We start from the raw sequence: 17,752 nt of genomic DNA on the forward strand, positions 1-17,752 counted from the left end.
GTGTCCCTGGATTTTCTGAGCATATGTAGCTTTTGCCCTCTTAACTCCAGCAGTCAGCTCTCTTCTAGCCCTCCTGAGTTCATCCGAGTCTCCAGATCTGAAGGCAGCATCCCTGGCTTTCAGCAGGGAACGCACCTCTGCGTTCAGCCAGGGCTTCTGGTTCGGGTAGCAAGTCACAGTCTTGGTAGTAGTGACATCCTCCACACACTTGCTGATGTACCCGAGAACAGCAGATGTGTATTCCTCCAGATCCAGCTCCCCCTCACACTCAGCAGCCTCCCTGAAGACCTGCCAGTCTGTGCAGCCGAAGCAGTCCTGCAGCACAGCGGCGCCGTCACTGGGCCACACCGTGATGGTTTTCTGTGTGAGTTTTGAGCGTCGCAGTGGGGGGTGGTATGCGGGGACCAGCATGATGGAGATGTGGTCCGATAGCCCGAGGTGGGGGCGGGGGAAGGCTTTGTAAGCGTCTTTCACAGAGGAGTAAACACGGTCCAGCGTGTTATTACCTCGCGTTGGAATGTTCACGTGTTGGTAAAACCTCGGCAGCGTGTTCTTCAGTTCTACATGGTTAAAATCCCCCGCTACCACGTAGAACGCGTCCGGATGCTTGTTCTGAAGCGAGCTGATGTTGTCATAAAGCTCCTTCAGCGCGTTGTTAGCATTAGCATCCGGTGCTATGTAAACAGCAATCGGGGGTCGGTTAGCATTAGCCTTTAGCCTGGCTAGCACCCCAGCACGTTTTCCTCTCTTCTGACGCCGCTCGCACTGCCTCCTCCTCTTGCCCTTTGTCTGCAGCTCGCCCAGCGTAGCTCGGATATTATTGTCCATAGTTGCTGTTTTACTGACCAAACTGTCCTTAATCCTCAGAAGTTCGGTTCTGCTGTAACTCACATGCATGGGGCGCGCAAAGTTGGGTTCAGAACCAACGTAAAAACAGCTCAAAATAGGGTGTTCGCTAGGAGCATGAGAAGCCGCTGCACTACTGCGCGCCGCCATCTTGCTAAGTCCTGCTCCTTGCTAAGTCCTAAGCAATTAGTTGAGACATTACTTTACCATTTAACAATTTTTATTTTTGTCATAAATACTGTTATTTGTGACCCTTATTCACCTGCTAAAACAGAAAAAAACACACCATATTTACATGTACAGCAGTGGAGCGCTAAATTTAAGCAACCTAGCTGCTTGTTAACTAGTTAACTTTAGGGCATTGTGTTTCTTCAGAAAGGGAGTATGTGGTGCAGCAATTATTATTGTTCCTTAATTTCTCTGTGATGGAGAGCTAAAATTAGTTTTGATTTTGTTTTATTTTTCTGTGTTTTGTGTTCAACCTTAAATGCTGCAGCCTCTGCTGTCTGTTGCAATACTAAAGGTGGAACTGGTAAGTTAGCTAGTTTGCTACTGAGACAAACTACTAGCGTTTTTCTTTAGGCTTGTTATAAAGAAAATGGCCATAAATTGTTGAAACTTCACATTAAACTATGGTAACATATTGGTGATCATTTGTAACAAGGAAAATACTGATATCACAGACCTCTGTTTGGAGGGTGCCTCTGAAAAATCTCAGTTTAAAGGGTCATGTAGCTCTAACACTCCCCTCTACCCCTCCAAAGCCATTCACATGCAAAACATTTACATTTACATTTAAGCTATTTAGAAGACGCCCACCCATATCCAGAGCGACCCAGACGTTGTCCAATCCGGACCCAAACCGATAAACTACTGAGAAGGATTTAATTCTGACTGTGTTCATTTAAAGCGGTGGAACGTTTATTGTCTTTATGGTTTACGTGCTTTACTTAAGCAATAGAACACGAGAGGCAGTGTGTTATCACGAAGAACATCACGTAACAAACTGTAACAGAACTAAAACTTAACTACAAAACGGTGTATGGTTCATACAGACTAACACCACGAAAGTTAGCTTGAAAGCAAAATTGGGAATAAGTGAAGATGGTAACGTTAGGACCGTGAAATAACGCTAATACTCTCCTCTCCTGCTCCGTCGTCTTCAGGTGAAAGCTGCGCATTTTTGAGCATTTCTGCTTGTTTTGCTTGGTGGTGTTGGTTTTAGCTAGCCGGCTGGACTGTGGTTAGGTTAGCGTAGCTTGCTTTAGCTCAGCATTAGCTTAGCCTAGCCTGGCTGGTTAACAAATATCACGGCTAGAACACTTCTCAACCAATCAGATTGTGAGGTCGGAACTAACTGTTGTATAAAGCGCAGTAAACTCACAGACCAATCACGTGTGCTGTACGATCACCAAACGCTCTCCTCTGCCAATCAGATCTGTGCAGATGCGAGCGAGCGGAGCCACACAGGCGAAGCAGGCGGTGAGAAGTTGGAGAATAAAGCCAGAAAAGATGAAAATACAGATGGTTCGCACCAGAAAAAAAATTAAAATACTACAGTTATAAAACATATTAACAGTAATGTAACCTTGCGGTGTTACTTGGAGGAATTAAAGAGAAACAACCGAGACAAGAGTGCAAAATATTCCACTTTACCTCACCTGATCAGAACTCCTCAGCAAGAAAAAAAAAACTCCCTCGCTCATAGGCGCGCTCTACTCCCAAAACAACCCTACCTCAAAACTACGGCAACGCCCAGGGGACAAAAAGCATGGGCAACTTCCCCCATCAGTTTTACCCACAACATAATAAAGTCTGATACAGTAATAATATTAAATAAAATAACACTGCTGTTTTTAAACAAAGCTGATATTTTGGCCAAGTTCAGCAAACATTTCTCCATATATTGGACGATTTATCATTCATGTAATTATTATTATGACAGTCAGGCCTAAATCTAATATAAATAAAATCAAATAGAATAAATCTAACATTTTGAAACAAAGTGAACATACAGATTCACATTTTTAGACTTGATATGTTAGATTATTGAGGGTGTTTTCATTTATTTTATGATAGGTTGATAATGGAATTATTGTGACAGGTCTATTTAAAACAATACATATTGTTGAAATCTACTAGTATGTGTAATTTGTTTTGTCTTTCAGTTGTTGATAAAACACTGACAGGACTACTATAGGCTTCTTCAGTAAACAGAATAAAACACTGAATTATAACACAAGTTAACATTGGTGATGGTCCGGACCATAGCCTGATGAAATTTTCTCTAACTGGACCAAACTGAATTCTAATTAAATACCCCTGACCTACACTAATAATACAATATATATATATATATATAATTTGTTCAGGTACTGGAGAGAGTGGAAAGAGCACCTTTATCAAACAGATGAGAATCATTCACGGGAAAGGTTACTCAGAAGAAGACAGAAGAGGCTTCACCAGACTCGTCTTCCAGAATATATTCATTGCAATTAAAGCTTTAATTGAAGCAATGAAGACCCTGCAGATCCCATTCATAGACGACAAAAACACAGTAAGTGCTTGTTAGCCAGACACCAAAGTTCAATATAAAATAGTGACAACACCTATTTCTATTTAAAATTTTGCAGAAGTCTATGTAGAGACTATTAGGAATTTTATTTCCAGTCAAAACAACTGTAAAAAAAAAAAGTTGTAGACTTTTCTGAGATAAGTAAAAGTAAAAAAACAACCATTTCAAAAACTGGAGAAAATAAATAATGAAAATGAATAAAGTGTAGTGTTTGACTTTGGTTCTGTATCTTTAAAAAAAAGAACTAGATTAGTAGAAGCACAGAATTAGATGACTGTAGATCAGTGCTACAAACTTCAGTTTCTGTGCTGACAGATGCTAAGACTGCTGCAGTTCTGTATGTACATCAGTCCATTAAAAGTTTTAGACCAGATAAGATGGCAAAAGTATATTTTCAGTCTTTAAAGGGTAATGTACGTGTATTTTTTTTATTTCAGAAATATGCTGAAAGGATTAGCAATGTACAGGAGGAAACTGTGAACACTATGGAAGCCCACTATGCTGAAGCTATAAAGAGTGTATGGAGTGATCATGGCACGCAGCAATGCTACGAACGCAAGAGAGAGTTCCAGCTGTCAGATTCAGCCAAATAGTGAGTTTCTCTAACCACTGCTATCTGTCTGTTCTGGATGGTGGTGTTATTTACCAAAGGCATCACAGAATTAGATTAAGATACATTGGTAGTTTAGCAAACATTGTAGCATTTGTTGCTCTAATATTTTTTGTAAACTTGTTGCTTGTTAGCTACCTGGATGACATGGACAGAATTGCCTCTGCTTTTTACTTGCCTTCAGTCCAGGACATCCTACGAGTCAGAGTGCCCACCACTGGAATTATTGAGTACCCCTTTGACCTCAGAGTTGCAGTATTCAGGTAAATTCTTGTGCAAAACATCCAGGCTAGTGTTGTGGTACCTTAATTTGTAGACGTGTAACAAGCTTATATTCATAGTCAATTAGAAAAGGTCAGTTCACATTCAAGTAGCGTTTCATAATTATTAGTCATTCTGAAATTGGGACAGTTTTGCACTGTAAACTTTATAGAACAATGTCATTAAAATGCACAATGCAACTTTTGAGCTTCATTTGAATCTGGCAGTAACCCATTACATCACTGTGACTTTACTGTGACATGACTTCATAAATAAATTGACCAATGGGAATGCTCCAAAATTATTTTGATTAAAATGTTTGTAATTAAATTTCACTGAAAGTTAATAGCTTTTTTTTCTTTTCATGTAAAATTGCCATTGTGGAGATACAAGGTGTGATAATATGCATGTTACCATACTTTACATTCATACCTTAAGTTTAGAATTCAGGAGCAGTATGTTGAGATCAGAGTAGTTGCATCTGTGCATCCTTATTTATTCATTCATCAATGTGTATTTATGACAAATATGCCAATATGGTTACAGGATGGTTGATGTTGGAGGTCAGAGGTCAGAGAGGAAGAAATGGATCCACTGCTTTGAGAATGTCACGTCTATAATCTTCCTGGTGGCACTAAGCGAGTATGACCAGGTCTTACTTGAGAATCCTAATGAGGTGGGATGTTCCTTCACTCCTTCACAATCACAAATATCTCACAGTTAGACTGAGGTAAGAATTCTGACTCAAAGAAATAATCACATTCTTTGCATACCATCTCCCCTTACAGAACCGTATGGAGGAGAGTCTGGCTCTGTTTAAGACCATCATCACCTACCCATGGTTCCAAAATACATCCATCATCCTCTTCCTTAACAAGACAGATCTTCTTCAAGAGAAAATCTTAAAGTCTAACCTTGCAGACTACTTTCCTGCATATCAGGGTAAGAGGCTTTATTGGCCTTATCATCCAATCCCCCTTGTCCTTTCCATTTCTGCTTCCCTTTCTAGCAAACTGTCCTTTAAAGACTTCCACGCACCATGCTCCTTCCCTCCCTCCATTGGTTACTGACATACCTATACCCATCCATTGCCATCCACTCGACCTTTTAGAGCTTTTGGGCTCACACCCTTGTAGGGCTGGGTGTCCAAATTCTATTCCAAAAAGGCACCAATCAAAATGTGTTGGTACTACAGAGTACCAAAAGGTCTGAAAAACGTGCTTATTTTCGATACTTTGCATAAAACGCACATGTTCGTGCCAAGCGCAAAGTAAAAAAAAAACCTGCTGCACACTCTTCCTCTCATTTATATTGATATACCATAAGTAATGCTGTTGTTTTTTTCTTAATAAAGTGCCACAACCATAATCATTGTTTGTTTGATCCAACAATATCCAAAAAGTTGGAGCCTCTCATGGTGACAGTGTGAGAATGAGATCACTCATGTTGACTGTTATACATATTGTTGTGTGAGAATAATCATGACTTTTTTTGTTACAATTAAGAAAAAGGTATTGGTATTGAATTTGCAGTATCATATCAGATATGAATATCAAATTCAAAATTAAACATTTTTAACCGATATCCAGCCCTATTCCCTTGCCCTCTTTGGACTGCAAGAACAGCACCTGGATTCATACTGCCTTCTTCACAGCAACAGTTCCCACTTGATTGTAAAACTAATCCACTATCCATACTAAACAGTCCAATTAACACTTTTTACATTCCGTGTTCATATTTTTGACTTACAATATTCTGAAAAACGAACATGTTTACAAGCTTAAAGTAACTTTCTAAAATCCAGTGCTAACCAGAGGGTTTTTGCCGCTTCCAAGAGAATTCTTTCTTGCCTTATTCATTTGGGATCCAGACTCAGGATTAAAGGTGGAGGAAACAGACACTAGAATGCCCTTTTGTGTTCATGTAGTTAAAAAGTTAACGGTTCCATCACCTGTAGTCGAGGATTTTGTAAAATAAATATTTAGATAATGTGCTGCACCTGATTATAATTTGACACTCTCTGGTGAGAATGGGTAATTACACCGAGCATGCAGAGGAATCATTTTAAACTGGGCGGGTGTGATGTGGTCTCCTTTCAGAGCGGATGAATCCGATTCCAGGTTATGTTCAGTCAGAGGGAGAGAGAGAGAGAGCTCTCAGTCAGAAACTTCACCTTAACTACACCCTTTTTTTAACTATGAGTGAATGAGCTACTTCTGAAGTGTCCATTGCTCCACCAGCCCTTTTGCATTCAGTAAAACTAAGCCGGATCCTCTTTTAGAAGCTGTACGTGTGTACGTAAAGACGCGTGACCTGGCCAGAAGAACCCTCACAAAAATTGACCCGACACCCCAGTTTTTAGAATGAATATATTAGGCTCAGAAAAGGACAATGGCACTATTAAACCAAATATTTTATCCCTTCTTCACTCAGAAATGCTTCTGCTTTTAGTTGAGAAACAAAATAATAAGGATTGCCACTCCTCCCAAGAAAATGCCATTTCTATTAATTCCATTTCACTTGTATTTGTTACATGTTTGTTATGATTTACAGTATATACAGTATATCACAGTATTCATCTCATAAAATTACTATACTTCAGATTAAAAGTTTACAATGGTTTACCTAGGTGTTCTGATTTTTTCACATTTCTGTTTGGACTAAATTTTAACTAATCTATGAGCAAAACATTACTGAGCTACGTCTGTTTTATTTACACCTGTTTATTTTTTTCCCAGGCCCTAAACAGGATCTTGACGCTGCGAAGAAGTTCATCCTCAAAATGTATCAGATGCAAAACTCAGAGCGCAGGCGCATGTACGCGCACTACACCTGCGCCACAGACACAGAAAACATCAGTTTAATCTTCAAGGCAGTGAAAGACACCATAATGAGGATCCACCTAGATCAATTCACTCTGTCATAGTAAGATGTTTGTAGGCTTGTGGCATTTATTATTTATTCATGTGCACTATCTAGAATCAGGTTTTCTATGTCTCGGTAAGCCCGTTGTGGGATACTGCAGGCTGGTATAATCTGGTTGAGTGGAGCACTTACACTCTAGAACTGTAAATTTAAATGTAAAATGTATATAAATCAGCATAACCTCTTTAGCTTACTGCTTATCGTGTTTTTAGATGTTTTTATTTGGTAGTCAATGTAGTCAAACTGTACCTGCTATGATAGTAGAGGTTTAAAACCCAGGCAAGAGCAACAGGTGATATAAAAATTCTGAATTAATTGTCTGTTTTTGGAGAAGGATATTTTACATAGTTAAAAATTGTGTGAATGTTCCTTATGATCTAGAAAAAATGATTTTTTTTTTAGAGAAACTGCAGCAGATGTACAGCTTTATTTTTTAATGTCTCAAATGGTGATTTTTAGATTAGTTCATACCTACGCTGTTCCTGTACACAATATTTCAGCCAGTGTTGCATGTATCATCTGTATGTTTGTGCTATGTGATGCTATGCTATGCTATGCTGTATAGTGCTGCTGTATGCTGTATTGTGCTATAGTATGCTATGCTAAGCTGTATAGTGCTGCTGTATGCTGTATTGTGCTATAGTATGCTATGCTAAGCTGTATAGTGCTGCTGTATGCTGTATTGTGCTATAGTATGCTATGCTAAGCTGTATAGTGCTGCTGTATGCTGTATTGTGCTATAGTATGCTATGCTAAGCTGTATAGTGCTGCTGTATGCTGTATTGTGCTATAGTATGCTATGCTAAGCTGTATAGTGCTGCTGTATGCTGTATTGTGCTATAGTATGCTATGCTAAGCTGTATAGTGCTGCTGTATGCTGTATTGTGCTATAGTATGCTATGCTAAGCTGTATAGTGCTGCTGTATGCTGTATTGTGCTATAGTATGCTATGCTAAGCTGTATAGTGCTGCTGTATGCTGTATTGTGCTATGTGATGCTATGCTATGCTAAGCTGTATAGTGCTGCTGTATGCTGTATTGTGCTATAGTATGCTATGCTAAGCTGTATAGTGCTGCTGTATGCTGTATTGTGCTATACTATACTATGCTAAGCTGTAAAGTGCTGCTGAATGCTGTATTGTGCTATACTATGCTATGCTAAGCTGTATAGTGCTGCTGAATGCTGTATTGTGCTATACTATGCTATGCTAAGCTGTATAGTGCTGCTGTATGCTTTGGTTTCCCTAAAGATCATAAGATGATCATGTTACATACAAGCTGATCTGCTGGAAATGAAGTAAGAAGGAAACATGATTCCTCACATTAGCCTACCTCTGCCTTTACTGCCTACATAGCAATCGGATCTGAGTATCAAGTTTTGCGAAATTTAGAAAGGAACTTGTGTTTTGTTTGGGTTATTGTTCTTTTTATTGTTACAAGACAGAACACATCAGCTGCTGATACATAGTTATAGTTAACAGTAGATTAAGCTCTTAAACTGAAACTGTAATTATGCCTTATTTCTTTTTATTGTGTTAGATATCTTATAAATTTCTAGCACAAAGTAGACAGATGGCAGTTTATCGCTCTCCAATCAAAGTTTTGATAATGTTGTGTTGCAGCTATGAAATGTATTTTTACAATAGTAAATATTACAAGCACTGTTTAAAATTCTCCGTTTTTGTGTTTTGTCCTTTTATGTTGATAACCTGTCAAACTTTTCATAACCTGCAAAGATTAAACATGTAATCTGTGCCCTAAAAACATGATCTGTTTCCTGTATTTGAATTTAAGGGCAGTCTTGGAGAACTCTTGGTTTCTGTGGTTTGTGGGATCAATCCTCACTATGGTTAATTATAGGATAATAGGAAAGAATGCGGAGAAACAGGAAAACTACAGTCTGTAATTATAGAACTACAAAGTCTTTGAAATGCTGATAAGATGAGGTGGTCACATAGCTTTATTTATTTAAATTTTCTTAGAAAGTTTGCACAATTTAACTGTAAACCAGTTGACATGAACATTTCCTTTGTATTTTAAAATGATGTATCGAAAAAGATGCATTGATGCATTGATATTATTTTTTGTTAGACTATATATATGTTTAATTATTCATACAGTCATTATTCATATTTATCAAATTATTAGTAAAACAAAATTAATAACAGGTTTAAAGGCACAAGTGGAAAGGCACAAATGTGCTGTAAATAATATGCACATCAGTAATGTCAGTAATAAAGTGGTAATTATCTGGCTACAGGGTTTACCATTTTTTTACAGACATTTTTTGGCACCTTGCAACCAGAAAACTGACATTTTTTCTGAGGATACTTCCCAATTGCGTATGTTAAAAATGTATTTTAATTAAAGGCTCTTCCTTCTACTTCCCCAGCACTTGTCTGACCTGTTCTGCTTTATTTGAACACATCATGTTGCTTCCTATTGGTGGAGCTGTGCTGTAAGGCAAATGTTTATTTGATTAATAACAAGTGAAATAAGGCTGCACATGTTGTTCTTACAGTGATGTCCAAATTGAAACCCCTGACCTTTTCCAGAAAATGAAGTCATTCTCTCCAGAAAATGATTGCAATCATATCTGTTTTATTATAAACATGTGTATTGCTGTTGATTTTATCGGAACAACAAAAAAAGCAGGAAAAAGCCAAAATTGGTATAATTTCACACAAAACTCCAACAATGTGCCAGACAAAATGATTTCCCCTTTCTAAAATTGTGGGTAAATAACTTTGTTTCAAGCATGTGATTCTATTACAACTCACCTGTGGCAAGTACCAGGTGTAGGCAACGTAAGAATATTAATAAAAAGAGAACAAAAGAGGAGAACTGTCTGAGGACTTAACAACCAAAATTGTGGAAAAATACTAACACAATTAAGAAGTTTGCAACCCATGGCACTGTAGCTAACCTCCTGAATGTGGACGGGAGAGAAAAAATTATGAAAGTTTGCAACTGGTGGATGAGCAGGATGGTAGATAAGCAGCCCCAATCAAGTTATCTGTCCTGCAGGCTCAGGGTGCATCAGCGTCAGCACAAATTATCCGTCAACATTTGAATGAAATGAAATGATATGGCAGGAGACCCAGGAGGACCTCACTGATGACACAGAGACATAAAAGAGCTAGGTTGTACTTTTTTCCTCTGCTTTTTATGTTGTTCCACAACAAACAAAGGAAATAAACATGTGTATAACAACACATATATAATTGCAATCATTTTCTGGAAAAATTGTAGGGGTACCAACATTTTCATTTTCCATGACTCTATAGAATTTCTATAGTACAGTGGAAAGCTTCAATTGCTTCAACTGCAGTTACTTACGTAATCACACTGTAATCTGTTTAGCGTGGGAGTAAAATGAAACTAGTGGCAGCAGAACTAGATTTATGACTATCCACATCATGATCTGCTAGCTTGCTTAAGTTCCACAAAGTATGTTAACAAACCAGCAGCTCTTTGACCCAGTAGGTATGCAAAATTAAAGGCCACAAGTATTGGGACATCTGTTCTTTTATTGTTTTTTTCTGAATTCATAGGGACTAAAAAAGGAGGCAACCGCTATCCTTTGTGCCTCCATGATTGAAAAAATCCCTATAGTGTGGCCAAAAACACAGAAAATAACTCATTAGTTGCCAAAAGTTTGATATAGTGTCTTAATGAGTGCCCATTTATGGATGTCCTTCTGCCGTTCATGGAGTAAAAGGTGCCGCAATGGAGCGCCCTCCCTACCAGACAGTATTATCTTCAGTAGAGAAAATGTGATGCAGGGCTGAATATACTTCTCCTAAAGGTACAACGCCAACGAGTATAATAAGATGTGGTGCCCGACAGGCGCTCTCATAATGGGATAAACTGTATTTACTAATACAAGGCAGAGTAAGTTGTTGTTAATGTTAATAAATGTGTAAAAAACAATTAAAATTCTCCACACCCCAGATTTAGCCACACCCCCTCTAGAATGTTAATTCCCTAGCTCATGAAGTAGGTGCATTTTTTATTTATATTTTATATTATTAGATTTCCAGGCAAAAACACAGTCATGTTTTAGCGTAGTTGTTGTGTTGTTGTGATTTAACCATGTTCTGGAAATGGAAAATTAATCAGTTGTTTACCCTACATTAAAGTCTTACACACATCACTGACAATAAGATGTGCGTGCGTGCGTGTGTGTGTGTGTCTCTAAATGGGCAGCAGATGGAGCCACAGTAGCATTCACAGTGGGATCTGAACAAGTTAACTGAAGCAAATGATTGCTTCTCTTCCTGATAGTTGAAAAGTGAATTTATAAAAGGTAAAAGTCACATATTTATAAAGGCTCTGGCGATTGTTCACTTTTATTAAGCTGTTAATAATAAATCTGGGGTTCAAATTTGTATTCTTAAATTAATTTAAATTGAAAGGTTAAAAAAATGGGTATCACACATTTTGCTACAATATTATCAGAATTTTCTGAAACCATCTTTTACATTAAACAGCTATGGAGCCGAGGAGGGGTCGTGGATAAAAAAATTAAATCAAATGAACATATAGCTGTTCGTGCTCACGTTTAATTCAAATGAACGATTTGCAAATCATGCTAACGATTTCTTTCCTTTGTGGTCACGATTTCTTTAATTTGGTGTTCACAATTTCTTTAATTTGTGTACATAATTTCTTTAATTTGTGCTCTCGATTTCTTTAATTCGTGCTTGTGATTTCTTTAATTTGTGCTTACGATTTCTTTAATCAGTGCTCACGATTTCTTTAATGCGGGCTCACGATTTCATTCATTCATATTTAGGATTTCTTCAACTTTTTAGTAATGTGTGGCAGGCCTGAAATGCAGGAGTAGATGACATGAAAAATCGTGTGTTATATTGTCTGCAGTGAAATAAAAGGAAAAGTGTATTTTTTTTTTTTTTTGCATTTTTCACACTTTGACAACTTTTTTTCTGATCTATCTATATATATAGATTTTTTTTTATTTTTTTTATGGAATTTCTTTTTGTCTCAGTTTACTATTCCATCTTCATTTTAGTGCTGTACAATAAAACGGCCCTACATAATATATGGGACACTGTGTGTTGTGTGTACTTGATCTTTCACTGGTGTAAATTGTTAGTTGGTCCTTCAGGTGTGACAGTGCTGCTGTGGTGATGACCTTTGGAATATAAGCAGCTGTGGGAGAGGTTAGTCAAGCACCAGTGCTACTTCCTGATCTACAAGCGAGATCTGCAAGATTCTGTGAGTGAGCTGCTGAATTTAGCTTATTTTACAAATACTCAGCCACCCGTGATCTAATCTGGACACAAGGTCAGTTTAGTGAGAAATCAGATAAACTGGATTATACGTCATTGAAGAGCCATTTTATAAACTGTGTGTTCTGTTGTAGATCAGGGGCACAACTACTGACAGGCCTACTGTCTTCCTAAAAGTTATTTTTCTGACAAAAGAGAATTAATAAGACTAATTTTAGTAGATTTACTTGTGTAATTTTGAGTCATCTCTTCAGCTTCAGACCTTCTCTCATGCTGCTGTTCTTAGATTTTCTCATAAAATGTTTTGATACCTTTCATTTCATTGTTCTCCTGGTGACAAAAAGACATTCAAACCATAGTGCTCCCTCCATCATGCTTTGCAGTTTGGGTGAGGGTTCTATTTGTGCTTTTGCGACATGTGAACCGCTCTCATGGACAAGTTAGAAAAGAAAGAGGAACTCGAGAAACTTTGGCTGGAATTCTGGGTGGCTTTGTATGATGGAGACTGAAGCTGAACCCTCCTTGCCTAGAAGGTCAGATGATGAGGTGGAATAGAAAGAGGAGCTGGGGTTGTGGGGTGTAAATTTTGTCACAAGAAGATAAAAATAAGGGTTTTATAAGATGTATGGTAATGACAGGTTGTCTATTTTCAGGCATCACCAGGATAAATGAAAATCACACCATGTCTGTTTTGTCATTTACTTTTACAATAGCAACACTGTCAATATAACTTAATTGCTTCCAACGGGCATATATCTATAAAAACGCACTGCAGGCTGCAGATCCTACATGCTTTTTTCTTCATAACCTTCTTCTTTTGGAAGAACCACACTCTGAAACTCTGAAATTTTTTGAAATTCTTTTATCTGCACAGTAAAACTTTCTTCAGTCAAAGCTGCACGCTGGTCCTCACACCACTGCCAGACCCAAGGAAGCTGCATGCTGGAACTCACTTTACTATTAGACTCATTGAGCTTCCTTTGCTTGCAGGATGATGCTCTCTTCTGGCAGAGCTGCAAGCTGGGCCTCATATAACTGCCAGACCCTTGAGAGCTGCACACTGGGGCTTACTTCACTTCACTGTCAGACCCATTCAGTCTATGCATTCTCTGTTGGCAGAGCTTCACTTCTGGGTTCACTTTGCTGTCAGATCCGGTTATGTTCTTTTGCCAGTGTGATTTTTTTGGTCAGACCAACTGAGCTTCCTTTACCTGCATGGTGAGGCTCTCTTCTAGTAAAGCTGCACGTCTGCGCTTACTTTTCTTTACCTGACATTGGATGGAGCTGCATACTGGCTTACTTTACTGTCAGTCTTTAAGGCTCACTTCTGGCAGAGCTGCATGCTGGGACTCCCTCACTGACCTATCTTTACCTGCACGGTGAGTAATGTCAGTTCTGTCAGTACTGCATGTGTGGTGAGATTCTCTTCTGTCAGAGCTGCATGCTGGGACTCGCTCTTATTGAACGTTATTTCAGTCAGGTTCGCTTCTGGCAGACCTGCACGTTGAGGCTCCCTTTACCTGCATGGTGAGGCTCTCTTCTGTCAGTGCTGAATGACTGGGCTCCCTCATTGAGCTCCCTTTACCTGCATGGTGAGGCTCTCCTTTGTCAGAGCTGTATACTTGGGCTTCCTTATTGAACTTTCTTTACCTGCACGCTGAGGCTCCCTCATTGAGCTTTCTTTACCTGCATAGTGAGGCTCTGTTGGGTCAAAGCTGCATATTTGGCAACCCTCATTTAACTCCATTTACCTGCATAGTGAGGCTCTCCTTTGTCAGAGCTGTATACTTGGGCTTCCTTATTGAGCTTTCTTTACCTGCACGCTGAGGCTCCTTTAGTGAGCTCCCTTTACCTGCATGGTGAGGCTCTCTTGTTTCAGAGCTGAATGTTTGGGCTCCCTCATTGAGCTTTCTTTACCTGCATGGTGAGGCCCTGTTGGGTCAAATGTGCATACTCAGGCTCCCTTATTTAATTCCCTTTACCTGTGGCTGTCATCTCTCATACTTGGGCACCCTTATTGAACTTTCTTTACCTGCCTGCTGAATCTTCCTCATTGAGCTCCCTTTGCAGGTGAGGCTCTCATCTGTATACTTGGGCTCCCTTATTGAGTTTCTTTAACTGCACACTGAGGCTACCTCAGTGAGCTCCCTTTACCTGCATGGTGAGGCTCTCTTCTGTCAGAGCTGAATGATTGGGCTCCCTCATTGAGCTCCCTTTACTTGCACGGTGAGGCTGTCTTCTGGTGAAGCTGCACAGTGGGCCTCACTCTCTGCATGCTTGTGAGCTGCACGCATCCTCGGCTTCTTATTTGGCAGTGGAGAGTCACATGATCACAAATGGCAGCAGTGGATGAGCTGAGCATCTCCGTGGGTGTGCACGGAGACGGAAGCAAGAGCAGGAAACACACACACATGATCTGAAGTCTGGAGGAGAGGAGAGAGCGGGAGAATCGTGTACCTGCGGCGGTGAGTGGTCGGTGTGTGTGCAGGTGTTATGTGGGGCTGATAGAGAGACAGAGAAACCGGAGCAGAGGGAGGGGCATGTGTTTACAGTGGAGCAAAGCTGCTGCCTCTGTGTGTGTGTGTGTGTGGGAGGGGGAGGGTAGTTCCAGCATCCCTGATGATGGGCATTCTGTTATGAGTGTGCGGTTTGTGCACTGATCTGCTGTAAAGGAGGATTTTTTTACTGGATTGTGTTTGTATCTATTTATACTGGGCATCATTGTTAACCAAAGGGTTGAACTGTGACCTAGTTTCAGTGGTTTTCATTTGCGTCCAGTCTGGGCGTTTTGAATACCAGTCCGGTTTTGTTTCTCCACGTCACACATTGAGTGTGTGTGTGTGTGTGTGTGTGATAGAGAGAGACAGAGAGAAAGAGAGAAGGAGGAAAAAAGAGAGAACATGAGGTAGAGGGGAGGGGGTTATAAGTGTGAGTAGCTGATGACATAACCCCCCCTCCTTCTCCCTTCATTCCTCTCACTCCTCCTGCTGTGCTGGAAAGATGGATGCTGTATGGATGAATGAATGGATGGAGGGATGGATGGATTGGGCCTGTGTAGTTTAAAAAGAATGGAATAGAGCACCTGAAATGTCCCCCCAAACACACATACATCTGTAATGTGTGATCAATTCATCTGTAGAGTTTACTGTAGAGTCAGAAACACAATCCTCTGTGTGTGTGTGTGTGTGTGTGTGTGTGTGTGTGATCAGCGTGTGTATGTGTGTGTTTATGAGTGAGTGTAATTTAAAGTGTGTAATCAAATTGAAATTGTGTATGTGTATGTGTGTGTGTGTGTGTGGGACAATACATTTTTCTCTAAAAAGATTTACTATGAGTGAACACATTATTAAAGAAATATAGAGGACTGTTAACATTCACTTTAAAGTACTTTTTGTTTATTAAATACAGTTTTCTTTAATGTGGTTGTGGAGGGAGGGTGATGTTTTATTATTTTTATTGGACTAAAGACACTTGCAGCATGTTCAGATCTTAATAATTAATTTAATATAATATTTATCATATTTTAGATAATCAAAATGTATTTTTAAAACAGAACAAGGTCATCATGAACAATTTAAAATGCCATCCATGCTTTCATTTAGAGGTGTGCCGTACCATATTGTACAAAAATATCGCCAAAATATTGCCATATTATATCATAGGCTAGCAGGTTGGAGCAGGAAGGAGGCGAGGAGAGCAATTGCGAGGATTTACTGAAAATAGACAAAAAACAAACAAACAAGAAACACGCTCACTGGGGGTTCTGTATTCTGTATTTTCTATGTTTAATGTTTTGCCTGATTCCTTGTCCTGTAATCATGTTTCTGTAAAGCTGCTTTGTGCCAACACCAGTTGTAAAAAGCGCTATACAAATAAATTTGATTTGATTTGATTTGACGTAGTACATGGGGAATAGAAGAACACATAACCTGGCTGACGTAAGACATACAACAATGTACAGGGGAAAAAGGTACAATTTATACACACGGAAGTGCACAGGAAACACTCGGGACCTGGTAACAAGGGGGCGGAGCTACAAACGTACAAGTAAGCAACAGATATGGAGACACAAGATAAACACAGGGCATGTAAGGAGGGTAAATAAACACAAGGTCAGATTGGAAAGAGACGCAAAATCAGGACAAGATCATGATATATGCAATATTTTAACCTAAATATACTTTATTTCCTAAATTAAAAAAATCAGTTCAATGTTTTGTCATCACCAAGAATATTGGTGCAAACATACCCTGAAATATCGGGATATTATTATAGGGACATATAGGCTATCAGATTATAACTTTGTTGCTGTTTGTAGCAAAAGGAAAATTTACACTGTTCTTATTTCCCATTAAATATCTTCTAGAGACTAGATATTATATCTGTCCAGTATAGGGCTGGGGCGACGCATCGACATAATCGACGTCATCGATTACAAAAATACATCGATTTGCATAACGTGCGTCGGCGCGTCATAAACATGGCGGCGCCTGTGGAGAGCATTAGAGGTTAGATCGGGCCCAAAAATTCCAACTGGCTGTTTTCGGGCTGTTTTAATGAGCGAAATATGATCAGAATTATGTTAATTAACACGGTAACATAGAAGCATAGAACTATTATTTAATTAAAATGATTTTTAAGAACAGCTAAACACAGTTCTGCAAGTCAAACGCGGAGGAGTTCACGTGCGAGAGAGAGAGAGAGAGAGAGAGAGAGAGAGAGAGAGATTTGCTTGTTCTACTCACAGGTGAAGGTTCTCTTTGATCTCCTCGTGCTCATATTCTAGTCCCATTCATAATTCTGCAGCTCCCTCAGTGTTTTCTGCCGTATTTTGCGGCTAGCGCGAGCGCTTACAACTGACACCGCGGACCGCGAGGTGCCGCCGCGTTTGTGCCGAATCCGACTCTCTGCTGAATCTGACTCCCGCTTCGCGGACAGAATCGGCACAACACCCCCGCTGTAGAACTGCGGTAGTGAAAACAGCGCTTATAAATAAATTAGTTTAGTTTCACTTTCAGTTTTCGTTATTTTTTTTAAAATAAAAATATAATTAAAAAACAGACGCCTACATCTCGGACTATTTTCTGGAGCCCGGGTCGGATTTACGGGCGGGCCTCGGGTCATGTCGGGTTCGGGCAGAGAATCTAAGCTCTAGAGAGCTTGGACTCCGGAGAGCAATCTCCAGCTACAAAAAAACGCCAGCGGGCATCTAAAGTTTGGGAGCATTTCACGCAAAAGGGCAACAATGTGGTCCTCTGCCATACGTGCAAAAGGAGCACTT

At 39.5% G+C, this 17,752-nt stretch overlaps 1 protein-coding gene across 4 annotated transcripts in view; it reads left to right on the plus strand.

Annotated features, from left to right (window-relative positions):
- Nucleotides 1–17,752, plus strand: part of LOC103043122 (prune homolog 2 with BCH domain) — a 35,428-nt gene that overhangs the window by 4,541 nt on the left and 13,135 nt on the right. The window contains exons 2-7 of one of the 4 annotated variants that reach the window (XM_022667814.2): nucleotides 3,219–3,403; nucleotides 3,859–4,013; nucleotides 4,166–4,294; nucleotides 4,839–4,968; nucleotides 5,081–5,234; nucleotides 7,031–8,963. The exons of 1 other annotated variant lie outside the window; for it this stretch is intronic. In XM_022667814.2, the coding sequence (XP_022523535.2) occupies nucleotides 3,219–3,403; nucleotides 3,859–4,013; nucleotides 4,166–4,294; nucleotides 4,839–4,968; nucleotides 5,081–5,234; nucleotides 7,031–7,218 (941 nt within the window). In that variant the 3' untranslated portion in view covers nucleotides 7,219–8,963. Of the gene's footprint in view, nucleotides 1–3,218; nucleotides 3,404–3,858; nucleotides 4,014–4,165; nucleotides 4,295–4,838; nucleotides 4,969–5,080; nucleotides 5,235–7,030; nucleotides 8,964–12,374; nucleotides 12,458–14,706; nucleotides 14,937–17,752 lie in introns of those variants that run through there. 2 more of the 4 variants (XM_049474302.1, XM_022667786.2) reach the window with 2 other exon arrangements.

Source organism: Astyanax mexicanus, chromosome 1 (assembly GCF_023375975.1).
Source record: "Astyanax mexicanus isolate ESR-SI-001 chromosome 1, AstMex3_surface, whole genome shotgun sequence".
Classification (NCBI taxonomy): Eukaryota; Metazoa; Chordata; class Actinopteri; order Characiformes; family Acestrorhamphidae; genus Astyanax; species Astyanax mexicanus.